At 43.8% G+C, this 27,119-nt stretch overlaps 1 protein-coding gene across 1 annotated transcript in view; it reads left to right on the plus strand.

The window, feature by feature from the left end:
* Positions 1 to 18,854, plus strand: part of csk (C-terminal Src kinase) — a 70,499-nt gene extending 51,645 nt beyond the window's left edge. The window contains exons 6-13 of the mRNA XM_056278325.1: positions 3,713 to 3,806; positions 6,131 to 6,196; positions 6,862 to 6,961; positions 9,330 to 9,420; positions 10,156 to 10,229; positions 14,433 to 14,628; positions 16,046 to 16,132; positions 17,111 to 18,854. Of these exons, the coding sequence (XP_056134300.1) occupies positions 3,713 to 3,806; positions 6,131 to 6,196; positions 6,862 to 6,961; positions 9,330 to 9,420; positions 10,156 to 10,229; positions 14,433 to 14,628; positions 16,046 to 16,132; positions 17,111 to 17,293 (891 nt within the window). The 3' untranslated portion in view covers positions 17,294 to 18,854. The remainder of the gene's footprint in view (positions 1 to 3,712; positions 3,807 to 6,130; positions 6,197 to 6,861; positions 6,962 to 9,329; positions 9,421 to 10,155; positions 10,230 to 14,432; positions 14,629 to 16,045; positions 16,133 to 17,110) is intronic.
* Positions 18,855 to 27,119: the final 8,265 nt, after the last annotated feature.

A 27,119-nucleotide genomic window follows, 5' to 3' on the forward strand; every position in this document is an offset into this window, starting at 1 on the left:
AAAAACAGCTCTAATCTTCTCTCACTTGCTGTTATCTAAGAGCTATGAGTTCAGTGGAAGGACATCTCTGTATTTCTCTGTATCTCGCTCTCTATATCTGTCCCTCTCTCTTTGTCTCATGAAATCCCTTGAGTTCTCTCTCACTCTCTCTCTCTCTTCTCCCTCCCTCTCTCTTTTCTCAGTGCCCCCCTCCCCCCTGTCCCACTCTTTAATAGCCTATGAGTGAATTCCTTACATTCTTGGCTGCTTTTTCTGTTCCCTCTCAATTCCCCGTCTCTCTCCTATTGGCCTGTCACAACAGGCTTCTCAAGGGCCCGGCGCGTACGCATACACAGACACAGACACAGACACAGACACAGACACAGACACACACACACACACACACACACACACACACACACACACACACACACACACACAGAAATACAAACAAAAGCAAAAAAAAACTGCAATAAATTCATAATATAATATAAGACATTAAGATGCGGAGTGTTGCAGAGGTTCAACTGGGTTTGAGGTTTACCAAGTTACAACGTGATCTACATATGCAAGTCTTACATCCTCCGCATGGCTCAAACACATATACACACACACACACACACACACACACCTACAAGCACAATCCCTCTTCCTGTCAGTCACTGCAGCCGTGATTGTATTATGCAATTGTGTTATCATGTTGGTTCCTGTTGCATGATCACAACACTTGCATAGCAGCGCTGGATCAATTACTCAAACATCGGCGGATCTAATTTGTAGTCAGACATGCATGTAGTTGTTTGTCTGATATTGACAATGTTGATACATGCGACTCGTCATCCACATCAGTCTCAAAGATGTTGATGCAGAGGACAGTTGAAGACAGGATAAAGAAGGATTTTTAAACCTCAAGAGAGATACGGGATTGCATCTGAAAACACTTTACCACACCATTGTTGCGGTCTTTTAATCTGTGTATGAACCTATGGTAAAGAAAATGACACAATTAGTACAAAATCACCAATCAACCTTAAATACAATGCACTTTGAAGGGTGTAACAATGCAGTAGATGTATACAATTCTGTTGGCTTTTTGCAACACAAGTCAGTTTGTACAAAACACTGAGACACCATCGTGTGTTCCTTGGAGATCATGTACAAAAGGGTTTTAAACAGGTTAATGAACTCCAATACAGCCTTGTAGAGTATCTATACCAACTCGATATAGAAGGTCCTTACAGTGGGCATCATAATAATTTGTTTTGCAGTCATGTAGCATGACAGACAACAGTGTTGTTTTCAGAACAGAAGAGTATAACTCCAGCACTGAAAGCACGGTATTTGTTTCAGTGGCTGTTAGAGTACGAGTTTTTCAGGTGTGGACAAAGGTTAATACATGTAGCTACTTGAATATTATTTGGGCTGCATTCACCAGCTTCCGTATGCGACTGTCAAGTAGCTTTTTGTTGTTTTACTTTGCTGCCCCCTGGTGGTCCAATTGGTGTCCTGCATTTGTAGACCAATGAAAAGTAAAAAAATATGTTCTTGTAACAAATGCTGAAAGGTACTAAAATATATAGATAAAAGTTTATAATCTATATAAATAAAAGTACGCTAAAATAGAAACATTGTGAAAGATGGATAGTGTCTAAGATAATTTTTGCATTATGACTGTTGATATTGACTATAGCGATGTTTTCAGTAGCCATTTTATTTACAACTAGATAAATGGTGGTACATTGAAGACTCTGCATTTTGCCTCGTGTCTTACCGTCAGCCCAACCCCCAAAAGAACAAGCAGTTGATGTTGGGGCACAACTGTCGGTGTAACATGATAGAAATTTCTAAACTGCCCATATTTCATGATAGAAATATCCAAATAATAGATGTTCCTATAGGAAACCAACTGAAAGACACCGTAGAAATGATTTAGGTGCAAACCAAGGTCTCACTACCAAGGTTTTCACCACATCCAGACATCTGCCATGAGTTACACAAGAAACAACAGTACTCAGCTGTGAGAGTTACAAGACTAGTCTCTTGCTCCTGTGTTTAATAAATCATGTCATCACATGGTTCACATTGCTTGGCCTCATGCTTAGATGGAGGTTCAAGTAACCCTCTGGCTGCTAAGGTCAATCATTTGTAAGTATGTTTCCCTCTTTTTCATGCTCTGCTTTACATCCTATCCCCACTGTACCCCTTCCCTTTTCTTCCCACTGTTTCTTGTTTTATCTCACCTTACCCTTACTCCTTACTCCTTTATGCATTTTACTCTGCCTCTCAGTCCATCCTGCCCTCCATCCACAGGGGCACTGGTCTGTGGATGATACTGATCAGTGACCTCCTTGTGGAAAGGGGTCAGGGCAGGTGGAAATGTGACTTCTCCCTTGGTAGATTATTCCAAGAATTGTGTGTATGATGGCTCATGACCATTTGACCTGATGAGTCTGAGTGGAGAGGATATCGATTGGGGTTTGTTTGTTTACTGAGTGGGGGGGGTGGCGGTAAAGGTCAGCGTCAGTGAGTCCTCTCTCACACCCACACACATCTCCACTGTTGGTTCCCACACTAAAATGCTCCCTAAATTCCACGTCCCCCAGCAGGAGAGCTACACAAGCTGAATGCTTTATGAGATGGAGGAGTTCATGAGGCAAGTTGTGACCTTGAGATCAGCAAGCACCGAGTTTATAAAACTCACCCGGCTTTTACCGATTGCCGAACTTGTCCTTTTACGTGCATAGGCCTTAGAGGTTTCACAGCCGTTATTGAGGAGATACTTGTTTCCCTTAAGGGCACTTATGCTCAATCCACAAGCGGAAAAATGGGATTTACTCTCTGTTTCAAGGCAATTGGAAGTCACTGGAAGTTAGAGAATGACCTAGCAGCAGTTAAACTCGCTTCCCAGTGCCAACGCTGTTATCTATCCACCAAAACCTGTCTCTTTCCCTCCTGGCCCTCCAATGGTGTCATGATGCTGAAGCTTCTTTTACTATTCGCTATTGATAAGAGTGTTGGCTAAGTGCCTGAAATGTAAATGTAATGTGAAAAGCGCTATTGTACAAGCACAGTGAGTAATTGAAAAGCCTGCCACTGCCATAAAAATGTGTTCCTCAAAGCGCATCCTGGAAATGGTTTGGACATGGAAACATTTACTGCCCTGTGCTTTACATTCGGGGGGAAACGTCCATTTAGGATATATTTATCCCGATTTTGAATCGTCTTATTCTTTGATTGTATTCAGATAGTTTTTTCACGTATTATACGTGACCGAAAGATCTGACCATTACTTGTATGAATGGAAATTCAGCCTGTTCTCACCCTGTGAACTTCTGTGTTTTCCAGTTTATCATAATTTATCTCTGTAATTAAAGTACTTGAATGTGTCTAACCTGTAGGGTTATATCTTACTGATTCACATAATTAATACGTGCAACTTCCCTCCACGTTCTGTAGTCATTCCTGTACCGATGTGTCCTATTCAGTTCCTGAAGTCATGAATGAGTTTTGGCTGTCCTTGATAGTGTGTATGGGTTTTTCTTATCTCTCTTGGTGCTTTAAATTCCAAAAGGATGCCAAACAGTCTGAATCGGCTTGAAAAATATGTACCAGACGATATACCATGCAGACCCAACAGTCAATAGGAAAAATCAGAAACGGGACTGATGGAGATTTAAAAGTATGCACTCATGCATTCATTCTTCTTGCTGGCTGTCTGTTATTCTGTCCCAAGCATTACACCAAAGACGCTGACGGCCTGTGTACCCGACTGATTAAGCCCAAGCTGATGGAGGGAACGGTGGCAGCACAGGATGAATTCTCCAGGAGTAAGGACACACACACACACATACACACACACACACACACACAAACCGGGAGAATACTTTGGAAAAGTATGTAGCGCCCAAGTACTGAATCCACTATCCTGAATGTAATAAGTAACATATTCAGTTACAATACTCAAAAGAGTAACTTATACAGAATGCACGTGTGAAACAGTTGTGCTGTTTCATGAATATCATCTGTGTCACCTTGCTACTGATCCCTACTGGTATCTCCATAATGTTATCTCAGTGTGTGTGCTGACCAACTGCCAATTACTGCTGCTCTCGACTGACATGTCGCACATGCAGAATGAAACATGTGCCCTCTGATTTGAAAATAGTTAATCGGCTTTAAAAATGTCTATCATTACTTTTAATTAGGAGCAGGGTCGGCACCAGGGCGCATGGGGTGTTTTCTGTTGACCTCACGGCAGAGGAGCTTAAATGTAAACACAAGAAATGCCCACAGACACACACACACACGCTGCATAAAATATGATGCATAGAGTAGATGTGTTGCAGCCAATTAGATATTTTCCATGTTCAAGTTTATTCGCCACATCCACAATGTCAAGCAGTGAAATGTTTTCCCGCTGCAAGAATATATATGCTAAAAAGGTTTAAGACAAGGTAGGCATTTAAAATTTAAAAATAGTGCAAAACAATATAAACAATAGCAACTTAACAATATAAAAACTGTGCAAAACAATATAAACATAACAATAAAAGCATATACACATCTGATATAGGCATACATCTACAACTATCTATACACCTGTACATCTTTAAACATATAAGCAAACGTATGGACAAAGTGTTTTGTCTAACGGGTGTTTGAGGTGATTTGGGGGTTCAGCCCCCAAGCAGTGTCCTTGTTTAGGACCCGGACTGCCTGAGGGAAGAAGCTCCCCCTGAGCCTCTCTGTGTTTTCCCTCAGGCTGCGATATCTTTTTCCTGACCTCAACACTGAGAACGGGCCGTGCCACACGAGTATAATCACTGCTAAGTTGCAGACCGCAGCCTAAGCCGACCCTTTAAAAAGACGGTTTCCTTTTATTTGGTTTTTAATTCTTATCTGGGCTTGCGGTTGCCTGTGAACCCAACATGAACACGTAGTCCCACCTGTAACACCGACCCAGGTGAGTGAGGAGGGAAGTGGTTAACAAGTATTCTCCCCCAAATTTCGAAAGCAACTTCAATCCTAGTACTCGTGTTTCAAAAGGCAGCATGGGCTGAATACAGATATTTATTTTTCTGTATTTATAGTACGTAACTTGTTTACTTGTATTCCGTTAACAATCCAACCCTGCATACACATGCATACACACACACACACACACACACACACACACACACACACTGAGCCCTCTCCAACTTTGGTTTACGGGTCTATCAACACATACACAAACTAAGCTCAATCAGTATGCCACAGGGGACCAAAAACAAAGACACACACACACACACACACCCACACACCCTCTTGATCCTACGATGCTCTTCTATTATGCCAGTCTTAATAGCATTAATCAACAGAGGATAATTAATCTTTCTCAGAGAACACTGCTCCCTGTCTGGGGGCCGCCTATGTGACATTGGCCTCACCATGCGGCTCTCAAGGTCAAACATGGCCCTTCTCTCCAACCCCGTCTCTCTTGAAATCTCTCAAGACCTTATAGTTGAGGAAAGACTACAAAGAAAGCAGCAAATTCTTACTCTTAGACATGATTCTGATAAATGTTGGACACAATGATGACGATAATGATATATGATATTAATATAGATATGAATATGAATATCACACCCAGGACCCTCCTGCTGTTAGCACAGTCGCCTCAAAGCAGGAGAGTCCTGGGTTCGAGCCCTGGGGTAGTCCAACCTTGGGGGTCGTCCCTGGTCGTCATCTGTGTGGAGTTTGCATGTTGTCCCCATGTCTGCATGGCTTTCCTCTGGGTGCTTCGAGAGGGGGAAACCGGGGATGTAGGTCACCTGACAACATGTAGGTCAAGTGAATCGGCCATACTAAATTGTCCCTAGGAGTGAATGTGTGTGTGTGTGTGTGCGTGCGTGCGTGCGTGCGTGCGTGCGTGCGTGTGTGTGTGTGTGTGTGTGTGTGTGTGTGTGTGTGTGTGTGTCAGCCCTGGGGTGGACTGGCAGCCTGTCCAGGGTGTCTCCCCGCCTGCTGCCCAATGACTGCTGGGATAGGCTCTAGCATCCCCACGACCCTGAGCAGGATAAGCGGTTTGGATAATGAATGGATGGACATTCTAAAGAAGCATGAAAGATGTGCTTAATTTAATTTCCTTTAAAATTGCTTCTCTTTTGTACAGGCGGTTGGGCCATGAACAGAAAGGAGCTGAAGCTCCTTCAGACCATTGGCAAAGGAGAGTTTGGAGGTAAGGAACTGAATCCAAGACTAGGGTTGAGCCACCGTACCGGTTTTGAATTATACTTGATGCTAAAAACAATGCGGTCGATTTCTGCTATAGTCACCGCTAGGATATTTTTAACCAAGACTTTACCATAAGAAATGGGCTGCCTGACCGAATCTATCCAAGGCTCATCTGGTACATTTAGTGGTTTGTATATTTGGGCGGATCAGGGTTTCTGTGTGGCCTGTTTTGCTGTGATAGACTTCTCTGTGCTTCATACAAGTAGTTTACATTCAAACAATATAATTAGTCAAAGATGCATTTCAGCCGCTAAGTTCCATAAAACATGTCGTGCCTTACTGATTGCGATGCCAACCCTTGTAACCAGGGACTGGTAAGCATCTTTCTCACTTCTCAGTCTCCAGTCTCCACACATACGTAGTTACGCAACTGTTGTGTAAAAGTTATAAATCCCCCTGGAGGACATTCTTTACTTTCTGATCTTGTTAGTAATTCTGCTGCTCTAATGTATGTTACTTTATGATAACCATATTAAATGTGGATTTCTTTTCTACAGTGACTACTCTTCATATATTTATGATCCAACCCATAATGCCCTCAGGAACAAAAAAAAGGCCTTTTCTGGTGTCTTTACGGTAAAAAGCTCACCCATTGCATGTCCCTTTCAGATGTGATGGTGGGTGACTACAGAGGGACCAAGGTCGCAGTGAAGTGCATCAAAAACGACGCCACAGCACAGGCTTTCATCGCCGAGGCCTCCGTCATGACGTAGGCTGCTACAAAGCTCACTTCCTCCCTTACCCTGAGCATTTTAGATGGGTGATTTTGTACCTGTATTTACAGTGCCTTGCAAAAGTGTTCAACCCCCTTGACAGTCAACACTAATTTCTGGATTACAAAAGATACTCACACATCTGTTCCTGAACAATATTATTTTTGTGAACTCTTACAGCATGTTCCCAAAGCCAAAATAAGTTATGTTTCACTGACTTTTATTAAGAAATTAAAAGCTAAAATATAGTGCTTTCATAAGTATTCAACCCCCACATATCAATACTTTGTAGAGTACCCTTTTGCTGCAATAACAGCCATGTAAGTATGTACAAGCTTGGCACAGTCTTCTGGAGTAAGTTTTGCCCATTCGTCTTGGCAGAATTTGTACAGGTCTTGTTGGTGGGATGGCGCCTCTGGACTGCGATTTTCAGTCTGTACCACAGATTTTCAATGGGGTTGAGGATATTGCTTTAGCCTTGTGCTCAGGATCATTGTCCTGCTGGAAGGTGAACCTTCTCCCAAGCTTCAGTTTTATGGCAGACTGCAACAGGGTTTCTTCTAATATTTCCCTGTATTTAGCTCCATCCATTCTTCCCTCAATTTGAACAAGGTTCCCAGTGCCTGCAGATGAAAAGCAACCCCATAGCAATATGCTGCCGCCACCATGTTTCACTATAGGGAGGGTGTTTTTTAGGGCATGAGCAGTGTTAGGTTTGCGCCACACATGTTACACAACACTTTGAGTTTTGACCACAGAACCTTTACCCACAGCCTAACTGGGTCTCTCTCATGCTTGGTAACAAACTCCAAGCGTGCTTTTATATGCATAGTGTGGAGCAACGGCTTCTTTCTTGCCACCCTCCCATACAGGCCAGATTTATGGAGAGCCTGTGATACGGTTGACTCATGCACATTTACTCCAGTTTCAGCCGCTGACCTCTGGAGCTCCTTCAAAGTTACTGTAGGATCATCTGTGGCTTTCCTCACCAACCCACATCTTGCTCGGGCACTTAGCTGTGAGGGACGGCCTGTCCTACTAAGATTCTGGGTGGTGTGATACAGCTTCGACTTTCTGACAATGGATCCAACATTGTTCTGTGGGACATCCAAACACTTGGATATTGTTTTGTATCCCTTTCCCGCCTTCTGCATTTTAATCACTTCGTCTCTTACTTAAGTATTATGCACCTTCATCTTCATTTTCTGATGGAGTTTACACCCGGCTAATGAACATTACACAGAGTGCTTTCTATACCCATAAACAAGGCCATTACTTTAATATCTTACCGGTGCACACTAATTATGTCCAATTGTGTTTACCTGAGTTTGTTTTAGGAAAAATTGTCATTTGTGTAAGCTTGGAGCTTTCAGAGCACAAAGGGTTAAATACTTATGCAAGCATTATATTTTAGTTTTTAATTTATTAATAAAAAGTCAGTGAAACATAACTTACTTTGGCTTTGGGAACATGCTGTTAGAGCTTATGGGATCACAAAAATAATATTGTTGAGGAACAGATGTGTGAGTATCTTGTATAATCCAGAAATTAGTGATGACTGTCAAGGGGGTTGAATATTTTTGCAAGGCACTGTAAGTGTGGATGGGTGTGGATGTATCTGTAGGGGTGAGAGGGCAGTTTTGTAAGATGTGGGTTGGGATTAGTTTGTGTATGTATGTGTTGGGGTTCAACTATGTGCAAATGTGGGTGTCCAGGTAGCATAGCGGTCTATTCCATTGCCTACCAACACGAGGATCCTGGTTCGAATCCCTGGGTTACCTCCGGCTTGGTCGGGCATCCCTATAGACACAATTGGCCATGTCTGCGGTTGGGAAGCCGGATGTGGGTATGTGTCCTGGTCGCTGCACTAGTGCCTCCTCTGGTTGGTTGGGGAGCCTGTTCAGGGGGGAGGGGGAACTGGGGGGAATAGCATGATCCTCCTACACGCTACGTCCCCATGGTGAAACTCCTCACTGTCAGGTGAAAAGAAGCGGCTGGTGACTCCACATGTATCGGAGGAAGCATGTGGTAGTCTGCAGCCCTTCCTGGATTGGCAGAGGGGGTGGAGCAGTGACCGGGAAGGCTCGGAAGAGTGGGGTAATTGGCCGGATACAATTGGGGAGAAAAGGGGGGGCTATGTGCAAATGTGTAGTGTAGTAGTATAGCAACAATTCTGTTCTCAAACCAAAGGCCATTCTTCAGTTGTCTTGGATTGTTGGTTTGATTTTTGCATGTGGTTGACATGAGATAGAATAGAGACCTCATCCATACCAATACATGTCCATGCCACGATACTGAGACGTCCTAAGTGATTTAGTGTGTTTCTAATGCTGACATTGGTCTTGTTACTTTGTTCCTCTACAGGCAACTGAGGCATAACAACCTGGTGCAGTTGCTTGGGGTGATCGTGGAGGAGAGGGGCAGTCTGTATATCGTCACAGAGTACATGGCCAAGGTCAGTATGATACTTAACTTTTTCAAGTATGGTCCACAGTGTTCTCGTCGGTTTAATTGCGAGAAATTTGTGTTTTCCGCACCTTGAATTTTCACTGAAGAGGCTGCATTTCTTCACCAATTTAGATATGTCACATGAATATGTTAAGGGATTGCTAGTAAATACCGCTCTGTTACACATACAAGAAGTTCCATTGCTTATTAACCACATACATGTAGAACAAACAGTGTGCATTAAGTAATTATAAACACCCAAGTGGCACATTTTTGATAACGTACATGTTAAACTTGCCAAAGCTATTCAGCAAAAGCAATGTTGCAGTGAACTTAAAACACTGACAAATGTCGGTCTCAGTAAATGTGCTCCATATGATGGAAGTGATTTGCTGATAAAGTAATTTGATCTTCAAATACTGCAACACACCTCAACCTGTCTGCAACTGTTCTTAAAGTTTCTCCTTATGTTTTTTTCTGCCAATTTTATTTGGACATACCATGTGTTTGTAAATTGGCATGCAACCCCCCCACCCCCAATACATATACACAACTGTTAGAGGTTCCATTCCCCTTCTAACTCATCCGGCACCAACACTGCCATGGGTTAAATTCCTTCTGGGCCCAACTATACAAATATAAATATGCAGTCATGCTACTGAAAGCAACTTTAGATAAAAGTGTTCTCAAATTGGCGCATGTTATTATGTTAAAAATATCTTGTGCTTGCTTTCCTGCACAGGGCAGTCTAGTGGACTACCTCCGCTCTCGGGGACGGACTGTGCTGGGTGGGGACTGCTTACTCAAATTTTCTCTGTAAGTCTTGTTTTTTTTTTTTAAATTACAAATCACAACCACTTTAAAGAAACGCACATCTTAATGTCGTAGCAAAATGCTGCTCTTTGTCAGGATTTCAGTTCGGTTTTAGGAGTGGAATGCCAAGGCACTAAACTTATAAGCCCAAACAGATATTTTTTGATTTAAGCAAAAATGGCATTGGTTGTTTGCGCCAACAAAGGGCTGCATTCTGCAGGCTGAGTTTTAAGTAGCTATTCGATTTTGAGTTAGTATTTGAGGCAACGCCCATATCCAGAGCAGTCGCAAGAAGGGGCCATGCCCAAATAGCTCAAAGTCCCTGTTATTGACCTTACAGCTCACCTGTATGTAAAAAGTAAGGAGTGTACAGGTCTGAGCACTGCCGTCACTGCAAATATATCGAAGTATAACACTTCCCCTTTACTGATCATGTCAGATGGACTCTTGGACAGAGTTAAAGAGGATGGTGGGGGAAGCAGATGTGGGAGATGATAATGGAGAGGCATGTCATTCAGGAGCAAGAGAGGATGTAAAGCATTTCTTTGGAATTCTGATGTAAAATCTGTTTTGGTATTGGATTGCTAAAATATAATGCACTATTCATTGGGACAAACACATTTTTACAGGATTTCTACCATGTCACCTGCATCACACTGTATGGCAAGAATTACATCAATTTCATCTGCCAAATATAGTAAAAGAAAATGATGCTGCCTTGGCCGCTTTGCTTGTTGAACCCTTATCAAACAAATGTGCTTGGCTGTGTGTGCGCGTTTGTGTATTTGTGTTTGTCAGTAAGCTCCTTTCTCACTGCATTTGTGATGACATCTAATTTAGGGAGCGCCAAATCTGATGCTTGTTTGAAAAGCTTTCACTATTCTAAGCAAAGAACTACAAGGAAAGCCATATAGAACGCAAAGCCATAGAGTCCAGTTAGTTTTCTGACACAAGTTTGCAGTTGTGGTTTTATGGATGGCTTACCTTCTCAACATGCTGTGTACTCTACCTTTCAGTTTGGGTGTGTGTTGGCATTACTGCTAGTGTGACTCAAGTAGAGGAAACACAGGTTGCATAACCAATTCCATTAGCAGTGTCGGAGGTTCAATTAATCATGGTTATTTTTGCTCACAGACACACTTTGTATGATTGGCAGTTTTTTGTTTCCTCTTTTTTGGAAAACTCCGTCAACCAGGAACACTGGGTTTTAGTGCCAGCTTTATGCATTACAACAACCAGGTTTATTATGAAGGAAAAACTTAACTGTGACAGGGCATGATTTACCTGGGCTGACCACCCTAATATAATCAATGTATGGGAACCCCCGCTTGTTATCATGGAGAAAAGAACCGACAACCATTTGCAATGTTTTTATTGTGTACTTCATACAAGAGACACACTTCCACATCAGCAGGACTTCACATACAATACAACAGCACAGAGCCTTTTTGATTTGGAATTGGTATTTGAGGCAACGCCCATATCCAGAGTAGTAGCCATGCCCGATTATCTCAAGTTCCTGTTACTGACCTTACAGCTCACTTGTGTAAGAAGTAAGGAGTGCACAGGTCCAAGCACCACTGCTGTCACTGCAAATATATCCAAGTATAACACTTCCCCTTTACTCATCATGTCAGATGGACTCTTGGATAGAGTTAAATAGGATCGTGGGGTAAGCAGATGTGGGAGATGATAATGGAGAGGCATGTCATTCAGGAGCAAGATGGGATGTAAAGCATTTCTTTGGAATTCTGACGTAAAATCTGTTTTGGTATTGGACTGCTAAAATGTAATGAACCATTCACTGGGACAAACACTTTTCCAGGATTTCTACCATGTCACCTGCATCACTCTGTATGGCAAGAATTACAGCAATTTCATCTGCCAAATATCCATCCGTTATGGGAACCGCTTATCCTGCTCTCAGGGTCTATCCCAGCGGTTATTGAGCGGCAGGTGGGGAGACACACTGGACAGGCCGCCAGACCATCACACAGGGCCGACACACACACACACACACACACACACACACACACACACACACACACACACACACACACACACACACACACACACACACACACACACACACACATTCATACCTAGGGACAATTTAGTATGGCCGATTCACCTGACTGACCTACATGTCTTTGGACTGTGGGGGGAAACCAGAGCCCCCCGGAGGAAACCCACACAGACAAGGGGAGAACATGCAAACTCCACACAGAGGATGACTTGAACCCAGGACCTTCTTGCTGTGAGGCGACCACGCTAACCACTGCGCCACCATGCCGCCTCTGCCAAATATAGTGAAATGAAATGATGCGATGCCGCCTTGACCGCTTTACTCGTTGAACCCTTATCAAATGTACTTGGCTGTGTGTGCGTGTTTGTGTGTCTGTGTATTTATGTCTGTTAGTAAGCTGCTTTCTCACTGCATTTGTGATGACATCTAATTTAGGGAGCTCCAAATCTGATGCTTGTTTGAAAAGCTTTCACTATTTTAAGCAAAGAACTACAAGCAAGGCCATATGATTAGTTTTTGGACACAAATTTATCATTTGCAGTTGTGGTTTTATGGATGGCTTACCTTCTCGACATGCTGTGTACTCTACCTTTCAGATTGGGCGTGTGTTGACATTACTGCTAGTGTGACTCAAGTAGAGGCAACACAGATTGCATAACCAATTCCATTAGCAGTGTCGGAGGTTCAATTAATCATGGTTATTTTTGCTCACAAACACATTTTGAGTGATTGACAGTTTTTTGTTTTTCTCTTTTTTTGAAAACTCCATCAGCCAGGAACACTGGGTTTTAGTGCCAGCTTTATGCATCCCAGCTACCAGAAAGAAATAAAAGAAAATTTTACTTGAATAGGGCATGATTTACCTAGGCTGACCAACCTAATATAATTAATATATGGGATGTTATCACAGAGAAGAACCAACCATTTGCAATGTTTTTATTGTATACTTCATACAAGAGACATGCTTCCGGGGCAGCCGGTATATTCCATTGCCTACTCACACGGGGATTGCAGGTTCGATTCCCCATGTTACCTCCGGCTTGGTCGAGCGTCCCTACAGACACTATTGGCGGTGTCTGCAGGTGGGAAGCTGGATGCGGATGTGTGTCCTGGTCGCTGCACTAGCGCCCCCTCTGGTCAGTTGGGGCGCCTGTTCAGGGGGGAGGGGGAACTGGGGGGGAATAACGTGATCATCCCGTGCGCTGTCCCCCTGGCGAAACTCCTCACTGTCAGGTGAAAAGAAGCGGCTGGCGACTCCACATGTATCGGAGGAGGCATGTGGTAGTCTGCAGCCCTCCCCGGATTGGCAGAGGGGGTGGAGCAATGACCAGGAGGTCTCGGAAGAGTGGGGTAATTGATCTGATACAATTAGGGAGAAAAATGGTAGGTAAAAGAAAACCAAAAAAAGAGAGATGCTTCCACATCAGCAGGACTTCACATACAATACGAAGGCACAGAGCAGGCCATCTTCCCAGAGACTTGAGAAATAGGATTCAAAAGATCTCATTTAGTGAGATCCCAGGGATTTATGTCTGCCCTTGGCTGAAAATGGCTTTTTATGCATTACCCATGGAAGTGTTTGTTTAAATCAGCATCCCTCACCATCTCTTGGCATGCTCTATGGATAAAAGCAGTATTGAAACGCCACCACTATGCCCACATAGTATATAAACCAGTTTATGTACTCGTCAAGGTGAGGAGCAGTATCAGAGCTCCACAATGACCCGTAGTTATCTAAAGACATGGGCAGATTACACAACTTTAATAATCATATTAGACTGTGAAAAGACAAGGCGCCGCATACTTTTTGTTAGAAATTTGTGTACTTCTAATCTTTCCAATTTGAAAGTGCACACATTTAATGTTTGTTGCTGTTGACCAGCTCACACTACACAAGCATATTAAGATTTGTCCAGGTTTGAGCCATAAAAATCAAACGTGTTTGATGTAATAGTGACCGCTCCGACTAGCTGAAAGCTCGATTGGGAGGCAAGTAATTTGCATCTTAAATCCCTACACACTGCAAGATACCATGTGCTGACTGTCCTTGGTGAACTGCCCTATTTTTGAAAATAAGCTGTCATGACTGAATCGGGGTTATAATTGGTCTTTAAATCATCTTGTGTGTTCCTGACTTTAACCATCCTGTCCTCTGTCTTCCTGTATCCTTTGCCTCCCAGTGATGTGTGCGAAGCCATGGAATACCTGGAAGCAAACAACTTTGTCCACCGAGACCTGGCGGCCCGCAACGTGTTGGTGTCTGATGACAACATCGCCAAGGTTAGCGACTTCGGCTTGACCAAGGAGGCCTCATCCACGCAGGACACTGCCAAGCTTCCCGTTAAATGGACCTCCCCAGAGGCTCTACGAGAGAAGGTGAGCAGATTAGCAACTCAAGCTAGCATGCAAGAGTTTGAATCGCGTTTGTAGATAATTCTTTGTTTTTTGTTTTAGTTATGCTTAATTTTCGTGGTAACAGGACAATTATGATGGCTTCAAGTGAACAGGAGCTGAACTCCATTTATTGTCAAATACCTGTAGAGATGATCTTTCTCTTCCAACACTCTTTCTGTTGTCGTTTTTATAAACTAGAGTTGGGTGATGTGTCAAAATTTTCCTACCAGCCACCGTCATCCCAACAATCGGTGATTAGTGATATAACACACACACACACACCCCGCACACGCTGGCCATTTTCAGCGAATGCAGTCACGGAAGAGCTCGTTGCAAAAAAGAATACAAAATCCTCTATTTGGGATTATTTTGGTTTTAAACCGGATGCAGCTGGCTAGCCGAAGGACCTAAATGAAGTAATTTGCCATCTTCGGAAACGAGTTGTGCTGGCAAAAGATTTTAGCTGTGCATACAGTTTTTGGTCTAGGTCTCAAATGACTTATGACTTAACGTTGCTTTTTAGCACCAGTCGATCAGACATAACCACTAAGGATGGTTCAGTTGTCATTTAGTCACTGCCCTGTTTTGTGAAAGACTCGTCAGAAATCAGTGCAACAAGAATGTCCATATGGCCCAACTCCAACCTATTCATGCATGCATTGAATCGTGTTTTGCAGGTTAATTGTTTACCGAGTTGAATTCTTGAGGAAGCAGACCATTAAATTAGCAAAATGAAAGGACAAAAAGTGCCCAAAAAAACAACAACTGCCGATTGGACTCAGCCAGTCACTGATTGCCAATATATTCATCCAGTTGCCCAGGCCTACCCATAAATCCTACCCAGGGAGGGCTACAGACTACCACATGCCTCCTCCAGTACATGTAGAGTCGCCAGCCGCTTCTTTTCACCTGACAGTGAGGAGTTTCACTGGGGGGACCCAGCATGTGGGAGGATCACGCTTTTCCCCCCAGTTCCCCCTCCCCCCTGAACAGGCGCCCTGGACAATCAGAGATGGTCAACTGTGTCTGTAGGGATGCCCGACCAAGCTGGAGGCAACACGGGGATTCGAACCGATGATCCCCGTGTTGGTAAGCAACGGAATAGACCGGTACACTACCCAGACACCCGGAGAAAACGGTTTTAATTGTGCTCAATCATACTTTTCTTTTGTGCCGAAATTTGTACTTTGGCTGTGGTTAATTTTGCCTATCAGAGCGACTCGCCAATTTAAGTGGCTTATATTTGCCAACTTACCTGGCCAACCAAAGCCAGTTCTGAATCTCCCTACCAGGACTCACATGAATTCTGACTGAGAGAGATTTGCTCAAAATAAGTAGGCCTTCCACTGAGTGTCTGAGTTTCTCTCAATTCGACATCTTCATGTCTCTTGTTCAACAGAGGTTCTCCACCAAGTCAGACGTCTGGAGTTACGGAATCCTGCTTTGGGAAATCTACTCCTTTGGGCGCGTGCCTTACCCCAGAATTGTAAGTACCTTAGTTAGATGTCATTGTTTCACCACCGCTCATAGAATGCCAGCAGATGGCAGGCTTTATCTCAGAAACCAATGATGGTTTTTTTTTCTACTAGATCAGTCTGGTGTCTTGTACCATGTACTTCTGTTTTGACCTCTTAACAACGAAATTGCATTTTTAAGTTGTTGGACTACAGAGGAACTGGTTTAGGAGTAATGCAAAATGAAAATACAGAAAATAGATATAATCATCTTTAAACCTTTGGAAAATGGTGGTCACGAGTGGCTCGTCTATGAATTGCACTTTGATTACTGACGTTGATGGCTATGGTTTTAGTGGTTATAACATAGCACTTAGTTCCCAGTGTCAACATATCACCTCTCAAACCCCAGTCCTTTATTACCCCCTTCTCAGATCACTAAAGGAGTTGATGCTAAGGGGCTAGTCTCCTATTGCACGTAAAAAATACACCGTGATACAGTTCACCTCAGGATCTCCTGGAATGGCAAGAAGAATAATACTTACCATGTGTATTTTTAAACTGATGGATTCTGCTTCTCTCCTGTGCACTCAGACTGCACAAAACTATTAAAACTCAAGGCAAAATCGGCAAAGCACCAAAATATAATAACGCGTCAAGATATAATTCCTGGAAAGGAGTATTAAGGATACAGGGGAAATTCTGGACCTGGAAAACATCTCACCCAGTAGGCCGTTGCAGAATAGGCAATAAAGCCAACCTTGTTTGATTAAAATATCTCTGACCAAAACCTAATATTCTTATGACTAGGTTTCATAAAGCTATGACACCACTTGAGTATTTCTTGCTGTTATTATCATACTGTCCAACAACCTACAGTATACATCAGCTGAACACAGATTTTAAGTTCCCATTCACTCAGGAACATTAAGGAAAGATCGAAAGTAAGAATTTTAAAATGGAAAATGTAATAATGCAGACAATGACAATGATCTCTCGCTCTCTCTCAGCCCCTAAAGGAGGTGGTGCCCCGGGTGGAAAAAGGCTACAAGATGGATGCGCCTGACGGCTGCCCGCCCGTGGTGTATGACCTGATGAAGCAGTGCTGGACCCTGGACTCAGTGGTGCGGCCCTCCTTCCGCATGCTGAGGGAGAAGCTGCAGCATATCAGGGCCAAGGAGCTCTACTTGTGAAGAGGAGGTTGAAGGAGGAGGAAGAGGAGGCGAGTCGCAGCCCAGTGCAGCCGCCGCAGACCCGGAGGGGGAGGGAGGTCCTGGGGCCGCAGCTTGAGCAGGCCATGCCCGTGCCTCTCTGCTCCATTCCGCTGGACCACCCCCACCCACCCGTCCACTCTGCCTGCCCAGCCTGTTGACCTATGGGACTGCCCACACTGTGCTCCCTCCCCTGACCCTCAGATCTCTGTCAATCTTGTTTCCATGAAAGGACTGTTCCCTGTATGTGTTGTATAGCTTTTACCTGACAGTTTTCCTCCTCTCTCGATGGGGCCACCGCTTTATCCCCCTCCTTCCACTTGCCGCCGCTCTCTCAAGCGCTCTATCTCTTTTTCTCTCTCTGTTATTCTCACCCTTTCTCTGTCACTCTTTCTCTTGCTCTCGCTCTCTCTCATCTCTCTTAATCCAAGTTTATCTTCCTCGTCTTGGAAGACTCTTATCTTTTTTATCCTTTATCTTATATCTTTTTCCCCACCTCTGTTCCTGACCATGACATTAATGGGGGGGGGCTGGCCTTTTCCTCCATATTTGTCACTGCCCCCCCCTTCCCTGTGTGCCCTCATCATTCCTGGTTCTCTGTCTTTATGATGTGGCTCTGCATGCCCCCCCCATTCCTCCCTTTCGTGTCATTCCTGCTTCACCCCCCTCCCCCTCATGTGTGTCCAGGTGTGGGGCCTTCGCTCTGTGCCAAAGTGCCTCCAATCTACAGAGCTCCAAACGTCCCTCCGAGACTCCGATTAGACTATTATTGCTTTGGGGTTTTTTTATTTTTGAATCTTTTTTTAAAGGGTTTTTTTTAATGCTTTTTTTTTTCTTTTGTTCAGAGAGGTTGTCATTTGTTTTAGTGCAGTCTCTCCCCCACTCCCCCCCACCCCTCATTTTTGTGTATTTGTCAAAAGAGCGTAAACAGGGAGAGAGAAGGAGTGGGCCAGTATCACATACCCTGCCACACACACACACACACACACACACTTACACACACGCGTACACACACACACACACAGGCTCCCCCAGCTGGCATCCTCCAACCAAGTCAACGCGGGGAAGTGGACCTAACAGGAGGGGGGGGGGGCATTTCACAGAAGTGGTTGATTCATCATATGTGGGTTGTTTTATATTAAAATATATTTAAAGGATTTAAAAAAAAGAAAGAAAAAAGAACAAGGAAAAAAAGCTGACTGTCGGGGGTGGGGGGGTGGTGGTTCGGGTGGGTCAGGGGCGGACAAAGGAGCCGAGGGGGTCGACTGCTCTTGGCGTCAGAATGTTCAGTGTCCCTGTGAACGCTGGGTTGGGTTGATGCATGCTGTGTGTAAGAGGCCTTGGGTTCAACAGTCAGTGCTTTCAATGTTCATTGTTTTATTATGCTACCATCATTATGAATAAATCATTCCATCTGAAGACTGTGGACACATCAGCTGCTTCCTGATATGAATGGCAGCCATGTGTTGCTGTTTTTAGTCTGTTAAGAGGGGAATTGTATGTCTGAGTGTGTGTACAATAGGTAATGGCACATGACAGCACTGAAGAATGATGAATGTTTTCTTGATGACAGAGGCCTGTCGAGAAATCCCTAAGCGTGGTTTCCAGTGGTTCTGAGATGAAAACCTCATTTTGGTACACCAACAAGACAAGGATCGTCACATTACACTCACCTCCGGCCACTGATTATATTTCCCCTGATTTTGTGCTAGCTTTTGAGGTCATTTAAACCCATTACCCCTGCCAGAGTAAGAGCCATTTTAGTTTTGCTTTTGTTTTTCAGGAAAAGAGGTAACAGTCTTTGGGTTGAGGGTGGGATGCCTTGCCCAAGAGCACCTCAACACTGTTTAAGTGAACCCAAAGTATTCCTCTTTCCTTACCCAAGTAGTTTCCTAACTAATCTTAGCTTTGTACCAGTGACCTGAAAACGCCTCGAATGTGACCACCAAAAACCAGAGCCAAGTCCAAGCCCTACAGTACTTTGCGGCTTTTGTGTCATTTGAAAAAAAAAAGTCATGACATATTTGTAAGGTTTAAATATTTATTGAAAGAAACTTTGCTTCGGTCTTCATCTTTCAATTGGTCCATTATCCCCTAGGATGTTCTGCAGCAGGGACGGATGGATCCTCATGTCTCTTGTCCTTTTCTTCTCAGATCCAGTTATAAATACTCCCCATGTGATCACCAGCATTTGATGGAAGTGCTATGTAGGAACCGATATAGCTAAGGTGCCAGCGGAGTCTTCAAGGTGTGAAGACTTACTGCTTGCACGTCTGCATGCGTGCATGCTGTTAGCCAAGCTGTTCCAAAGGTATAAATGGATCCGATCATTCTGCTGTCTGTGTTCTCCATAATGCCTCAACTCGCCCCCAGTGTTGTTCCGCAAATGGGATGGGTGACTCACCCCCTTTGAACCAGGGCAGCTATCCTCTAGTTTAACATCTGAGTGCTTCCGTTTGCGTGACTGTCTTTTGTATGCTGTTCATTCTAACTCAATTGTTTCCTCTTTTTTTGCCTGCTTTTGGTGCCTGAATCTTCATTTGAGTCCATCAAGCTCAAATGTATCTTCCGCTTCTGTGTCCAACAGTTGTCCGGGGTCACAGTTTCAGTGTGATTCCTATGAATTTTATGGCAGTGACAGGGCGGTAACAATGGGCCGGTTACGTAAGCCAGGCAGTAGTTGCTCATGGCCAAGACTGTGCCGCTGTCGGGAGCCATCATTACTCCAACTCTAATTTACCAGCCTGCCGTGGCGGCACGAGCCATGTCCCCCCCCCCCCCAACCCCCCCACTCTGTCTCCTCACTGACAAAAAACACCGCTCATTGGACAGCTGGGATCGCTTGTGAAGTCTCCCCACTGTCAAAAGTCACTACCAGAAGGAAACATGTTTTCCTCTTACCTGTAGAGCTGTTTATCCATCTAGATCGTTTTAGTATGAGTTGCTGAGTTTGGGAGATATCGTCCATAGAGATGTCTGCCTTTTCTACAATGGGACTGGATGGCACTCGACTTGTGTTGCTCAAAGCACCCAAAAATATATTTGACAAACTCACTAGCAATGTTTTTTTTTCCCCAGAAATCATGACCTAGTTACTCAAGATAATCCACAGACCTTGTGAGCAGTCTCATGGAGAAACTGTTTTCCTAGACCGAACTCCACCTACATGAAACTGCTCCCAACAAAGTCGGTGGATTAACTTGATTATCTCATTACAATGGCACCTGTCAAGGGGTGGGATATATTAGGCAGCATGTAAACAGGCAATTCTTGAAGTTGATGTGTTGGAAGCAGGAAAAATGGGAAAGCGTAAGGATCTGAGCGACTTTGACAAGGGCCAAATTGTGATGGCTAGAGGACTGGGTCAGAGCATCTCCAAAACGGCAGGTCTTGTTGGGTGTTCCTGGTATGCAGTGGTTAGCATCTACCAAAAGTGGTCCAGGGAAGGACAATCGGTGAACTGGCAACAGGGTCATGGGCACCCAAGGCTCATTGATGTGCATGGGGAGCAAAGGTTAGCCTGTCTGGTCTGATCCCACAGAAGAGCTACTGTAGCTCAGATTGCTGATAAAGTTAATGCTGGCTATGACAGACAGGTGTCAGAACACAGTGCATCACAGCTTGCTACGTACGGGGCTGCGTCGCCGGAGACCGGTCAGAGTGCCCATGATGACCCCTGAAAGTGCCTACAATGAGCATGTGAGTGTCAGAACTGGACCAATGAAAGAAGGTGGCCTGTTCTGATGAATCACATTTCCTTACATCATGCGGACAGCCGGGTGCGTGTGTGCCATTTACTTGGGGTAGAGATAGCACCAGGATGCACTATGGGAAGAAGGCAAGCTGGTGGAGGCACTGTGTTGCTCTGGGCAATGTTCTGCTGGGAAACCTTGAGTTGGGAAAACCCAACTTGGGTCTCATGCACATGGATACAGGTTTCTTCCATTTTTTTTGCTGGGTTGTCTCCCTACCCATCCTCTGTTCCCTGCATAATTGGTTACGTACTGCCAATGTGAGGATTCTGCATCAATTGTTGGTCGTGCACGAAGGTATCGATGCTCTGCGTTGGCTGGCAGAGGAGCGAGGTACCCCGCTCATCTTTTGCATCAGTCTGACAGGCAGCCAGAGCAGCCGGGAAACTGTGGATGGGCTCGGGTCTTCCATGTCCCTCGGCAGGTATTCCTGTTATGAGCGGCAGATATTCCTGTTATGAGCAGGCTTTCTTGGGAAAAAACTCCATCCACTCCTCTACTGTGACTGCAATAACCATTTGTAGTACAAAATCAGTGAATTCATTCAAATGGCTGCCCAGATAGTCAGATTTGCATCCGCTAACATCTTAAAGCAGAGAGCTTGATAATTCATGGACACTCCTCTGAGCATGAAATAAGACTCGTGAAGAAGGGCTGTTCTGTGTTTAGGGTCCTAAATGAGAACAGCAACTTTTAAGTGTTTCCTCAAAACACTTCTTTTTTCTTGTGCTTACTTCTGGTTTCATTCATGTGGATGTTACTTTGACACGTGCCACTGACCTAAACATTGTGGCAGACCAGCTACACCCCTTGATGGCAACAGTATTCCCTGATGGCAGTGACCCCTTTCAGCAGGATAATGTGCCCTGCCACACTGCACATATTGTTCAGGAATGGTTGAGAAACATGACAAAGAGTTCAGGGTGTTGCCTTGGCCTCCAAATTCCTCAGATCTCAATCTGATCGAGCATCTGCGGGATGTGCTCGAAAAATGAGTCCGATCCATCAAAATCAGAATCAAAATTAACTTTATTGGCCAAGTGTTTCTATGCACACGAAGAATTTCACTCCGGTTCACAGCAGCTTCTTGCACTTGCGTGCATCACTCACATAAAAAAAAGAAATCTAAACAAAAACAAACCAAAAAAACAAACAAAACAAGAAATAAATGGAACAACAATAGGACATTGGGGGCAAGCATGTATGTACAACAGGCAAGTCACTACTATGCAGAGTTTTGTTATGGTTGAATAATCAACAACCTATGCCCATATATAATACCATATTGCTTATATACTATGGCCTGGCGGCCTGTCCAGGGTGTCTCCCTGCCTGCCTGCCGCCCAATGACTGCTGGGATAGGCTCCAGCATCCCCAGGGCCCTGACGGCAGGATAAGTGGTTTATGGAATGGATGGACTATATTGCCCATACACTATACCATATACCATACCACAACTCCACAACCCATCATGCCTATATACAATCCTATATACCCACACTATATTACACTATATTATCTTCTATACCAAAAGTATACACTAAATTCACCTACCACCCACCTCACAACTACAGACTATATATTACATACCCAATGTTACAACCACGACAGCAATCATTTATAACCAGTATGCAGCAGTTGTATGTGTTTACAATTGTATATTTGTATCGTACATCATAGATATGTAGGTGAGACATCTTGACCAGAGGGGGTTATTTACAGTGTCATATTTACATAATAAGTGTCTATTCTTGCACCGTGATGTTAAGTGTTCATTACATGGTATGCATGGAGACCCCACCTCGCAATTTACAGGACTTGAAGGATCTGCTGATACTTTGTTGCCAGATATCAGTGGACACCTTCATAGGTCTTGGAATCCATGCCTCAGCGGGATGGTACTGTTTTGGAGACACACAGAAGACCAACAGCATATTACTAGGCAGGTGGTTTTAATGTTTTGGCTGATCGGTGCACATTGTCTCATTTGTGTATCACCAACAAAGTCAAAGTAATGGATTCAAATTTAAATCATGCAAATATAGTGCATACATTGGATAAATGCTAGTCTATTAATACTTACCGTATGTCACCTACTGTGCGCAGATTTTGCGGAAAACCCCGACAAATCGCTTGGGGGGGATATTGTTCACACTAATAGCAATTAAAATGTAATATTTTATCATATAAACAATTCCCTCATGCAGCTTTAAGCATGTCGCTACGCGCCAGAGTGTTGAGCACAGAGGCAGTTAGGAGGTCACACCTTTAATGAGCCTGCGATGGTCACCACCATGTCGGCGATGCTTTCCGAGCTCCATACCCACCACAAAGGCAATTCCTGTGGGATACAGGCTTGTGCAAGCTTCTCTTTAGGTGAGTTTAGGGAACCACCTATTCTGCAAAGAGTCAACAGGTCAAATCTGTTGTACTGTTGTGTCCCAGACTTGCCAAATCTGAGGTACCACACACCAATCTAAATCATACCAACCTACTCCGAGGATAGATTTTGAACTCAGTCAAACAGCAAGAATGTGTTGGTACACGATATTGAACACAGCAGCCTGTTACATGCAATATGTCCTCTTTGTGACTGTCGTTCTAAAGCTGAAACTATACATATGCTTTATTATCACTTTCAACGTTAGCCTTAAATAAAAGGGGAGAGGTTGACACAGTTTTGACATCACCATGCTCCAAATCTAAAACCACACACGGGTAATGTCTTCTCCAGCAACCAAGACATTCTTACAGTCAATCGCTGACCTGTTAAATTAGGCAAGTTATATTTTGCAGTGACTATACATTTTTAAATCTTGTGTGAATGTGAGTTAATACTCTCAAGAAAGGATAATCTGTTGGCAGGGTGAGAAGACATCACCCGTACATAGGCCTTCCCCTCTGGCCCAGCTACATATACCAGTACTCATCTATTGTTAGCATTATATATATATATATCCATCGATTATCCGAGCCACTTATCCTGCTCTCAGGGTTGCGGGGATATTATTTATATATATATATATATATATATATATATATATTTTTTTTTTTTTTTAAATCAGGTCTGTGATGGGCCACTTACATGGTATAGAATAAAATGCATTAAGTCATGTATAAACTTGGGAAATCGTGCACATACTTTGTTTCAGTATGGTAGGATCCACTTTGAGAGCGGTGAGAGTTCACACAAAGCCCCCTTTAATTCCAAATGATTCAGTCACTCGTGCTCTCACTTAAATCCTGACAACAGCCCACTGCTCAGCATTATTAGCAGGCCCAATGAGGGGGAAAGATGTGTTAATCAGCTTTTGATAAGTTATGGATCTATGTTGCTGACAACAGGCCGGCGTGTTCTACAGTGGGGAAATTGGTTCATGAAATATGATTACGCCAACAAGTTTTGGATAATGCCACTAAGATGCTTACAGCGATACACATTTTGTGAAGTTCGCATGCACATTGTCCTCCCTCAGGCCACCCGTAGCACTTGACCTGACAGGTCTACATGGCTAAGAGAGAGGTGAGGAGGTGATAGAATTGATGAGGCCATCTTTTGCACCGATCAGCTCGGCTCCATGTGCTGTGGCTTGTGAGCATAGTTGCACATTACTTGCAGATACACATCATCGGGGAGACAGAATGTGATATGCCGCTACTGTGATCCATCCACCCTTCTTTTTATTTTTTGACTTTTAGTTTATGAGGTGGATGCTTGCTTTCTTTCAGTGCAGCCTTGTTTGGCGTTCGTTAAAGATGCAGATATTAACACATGTATGGGGTCAGCTCTATGTTCCCTCAGCCCTGTGGGTTAGCTATGGAGTAGTTTAGCTATCAGTTAAGGTAAGCGTTGAGTTAAGGTTAGAGTTTGGTAGAGGTTGAGGTTAACTAAGGTTAAGGTGGGTTAGGTTAAGTTTAGGGAAGTTCAATTAAATAGGGTTGAGGGGAACATAAGACTGAGGGAACATAAAAAAAAAAGCTCACCATGTGAGTTAGCCAGCACAACCACAATAGCAACTACCCTGGAGCAATTTCAGACAAAATGCCTCGCTCAAATGAACAACTTGATAGTGGCCTATTTTTTTGTATGTATTTGAATGTTCCTAAAAGGAAGAGCATGATTCATTTCCAGTCCAGTCTTTTAAAATCTACACTGATCAGCCAAAACATTAAACCCACTGATAGGTAAGTGAATAACATTGATTATCTTGTTACAATGGCACCTGTCAAGGGGTAGGATATATTATTCTTTTGAACGACTGGTGTTGGCCCACCTGAAGAATGCCACAGGACACCTGTCGGACCCCCTGCAGTTTGCCTACCGGGCAAACAGGTCAGTAATCAGTATGAGACTACACTACATCCTGCAACACCTTGACTGCCCAACGACATATGCAAGGATTCTGTTTGTGGACTTCAGCTCGCCATTCAACACCATCATTCCAGAAATCCTCTCCAAACTCTACCAGCTCACTGTATCTTCTGCCATCTGTCAGTGGCTCACCAGCTTCCTGACATGCAGGAAACAGTAGGTGAAGCTGGGGGAAGTCACTTCTGGTCTACGGACAGTCAGCACTGGTGCTCCCCAGGGATGTGTTCTCTCCCCACTGCTCTTCTTCCTCTACATCAACAACTGCACCTCCAAGGACCTAGTCATTAAACTCCTGAAGTTTGCAGATGACACTATGGCATCGGACTCATCCAGGATGGCAACGAGTTTGCATATTGGCAGGAGGTTGAGCAGCTGGTGCTCTGGTGCAGTCAGAACAACTTGGAGCTGAACATGTTCAAGACTTTGGAGTTGACAGTGGACTTTGGGAGACACCCCTTGGCACTGCTCTCCCTCAAAATATCCAACAGCCTTGTGTAAACCATGGAGACCTTCAAGTTTCTGGGAACTACCATTTCCATAGACCTGAATTTGGGGACCAACATCAAGTCCATCCTCAAAAAGGCCCAGCAGAGGTAGTACTTTCTTCAGCAATTGAGGAAATTTAGTCTGCCACAGGAGCTGTTAAGCTAGTTCTACACTGCAGTCATTGAATCTGTCCTGTGCACATCCATCACGGCCTGGTTCAGAGCAGCAGCAAAACAGGATAAGAACATGCTGCAGCGAACAGTAAGGACAGCAGAAAAAATAATTTGCACTCCCCTGCCCACCCTGCAGGACTTGTACACCTCTAGAGCCCAGAAATGAGCGGGCAGAATCACCACAGATCTCCCACACCCAGGACACTGTTTGTTTCAACTCCTACCCTCTGGCAAGCACTACAGAGCAATGTGCACCAAAACCACCAGACAGGAACAATTTTTTCCCACAGGCCATCTCTCTCATGAACACTTAACATCACGGTGCAAGAATAGACACTTATTATGTAAATATGAAACTTTGTAAATAGCCCCCTCTGGTCAAGTTGTCTCACCTACATATCTACAATGTGCACTACCTCTTTTTAAACCAGATGTGCAATACAAATATACAATTGTAAATGCACATACAACTGCTGTGTACTGGTTATAAATTATTGCTGTCATGGTTGTGGTTGTAACCTAGATATATAATATACTATGGAGTTGTGTGGTGGATGGTAGGTGAATATACAGTGTATACTTTTGGTATATAAGGTAATATAGTGTACTATTGTGTGAGTATATAGTATTGTATATGTGTATGATGGGTTGTGGAGTTGTGGTATGGTATATGGTATGGTGTATGGGCAATATAGTATATAAGCAATATGGTATAATTTATAGGCATAGGTTGTTGTTTATTCAACCATAACAAAACTCTATATAGTAGTGACATACATGTTGTGCATGCATGCTTGCCTCCAATGTCCTGTTTGTTCATTTTTGTTTTGTTTGTTTTTGTTTTTTGTGTGTGTGGGTGATGCATGCAAGTGCTAGAAGCTGCTGGGAATGTGAATTCCTTGTGTGCATAGAAACACTTGGATGATAAAGTTGATTCTGACACCTTCAGAATTCTTGTGGAGTCCATGCCTCAATGGGTCAGAGCTGTTATGGTGGCACGAGGGGGACCTACAACTTATGATCAT

This window comes from Lampris incognitus, chromosome 4 (assembly GCF_029633865.1).
Source record: "Lampris incognitus isolate fLamInc1 chromosome 4, fLamInc1.hap2, whole genome shotgun sequence".
Taxonomy (NCBI): Eukaryota; Metazoa; Chordata; class Actinopteri; order Lampriformes; family Lampridae; genus Lampris; species Lampris incognitus.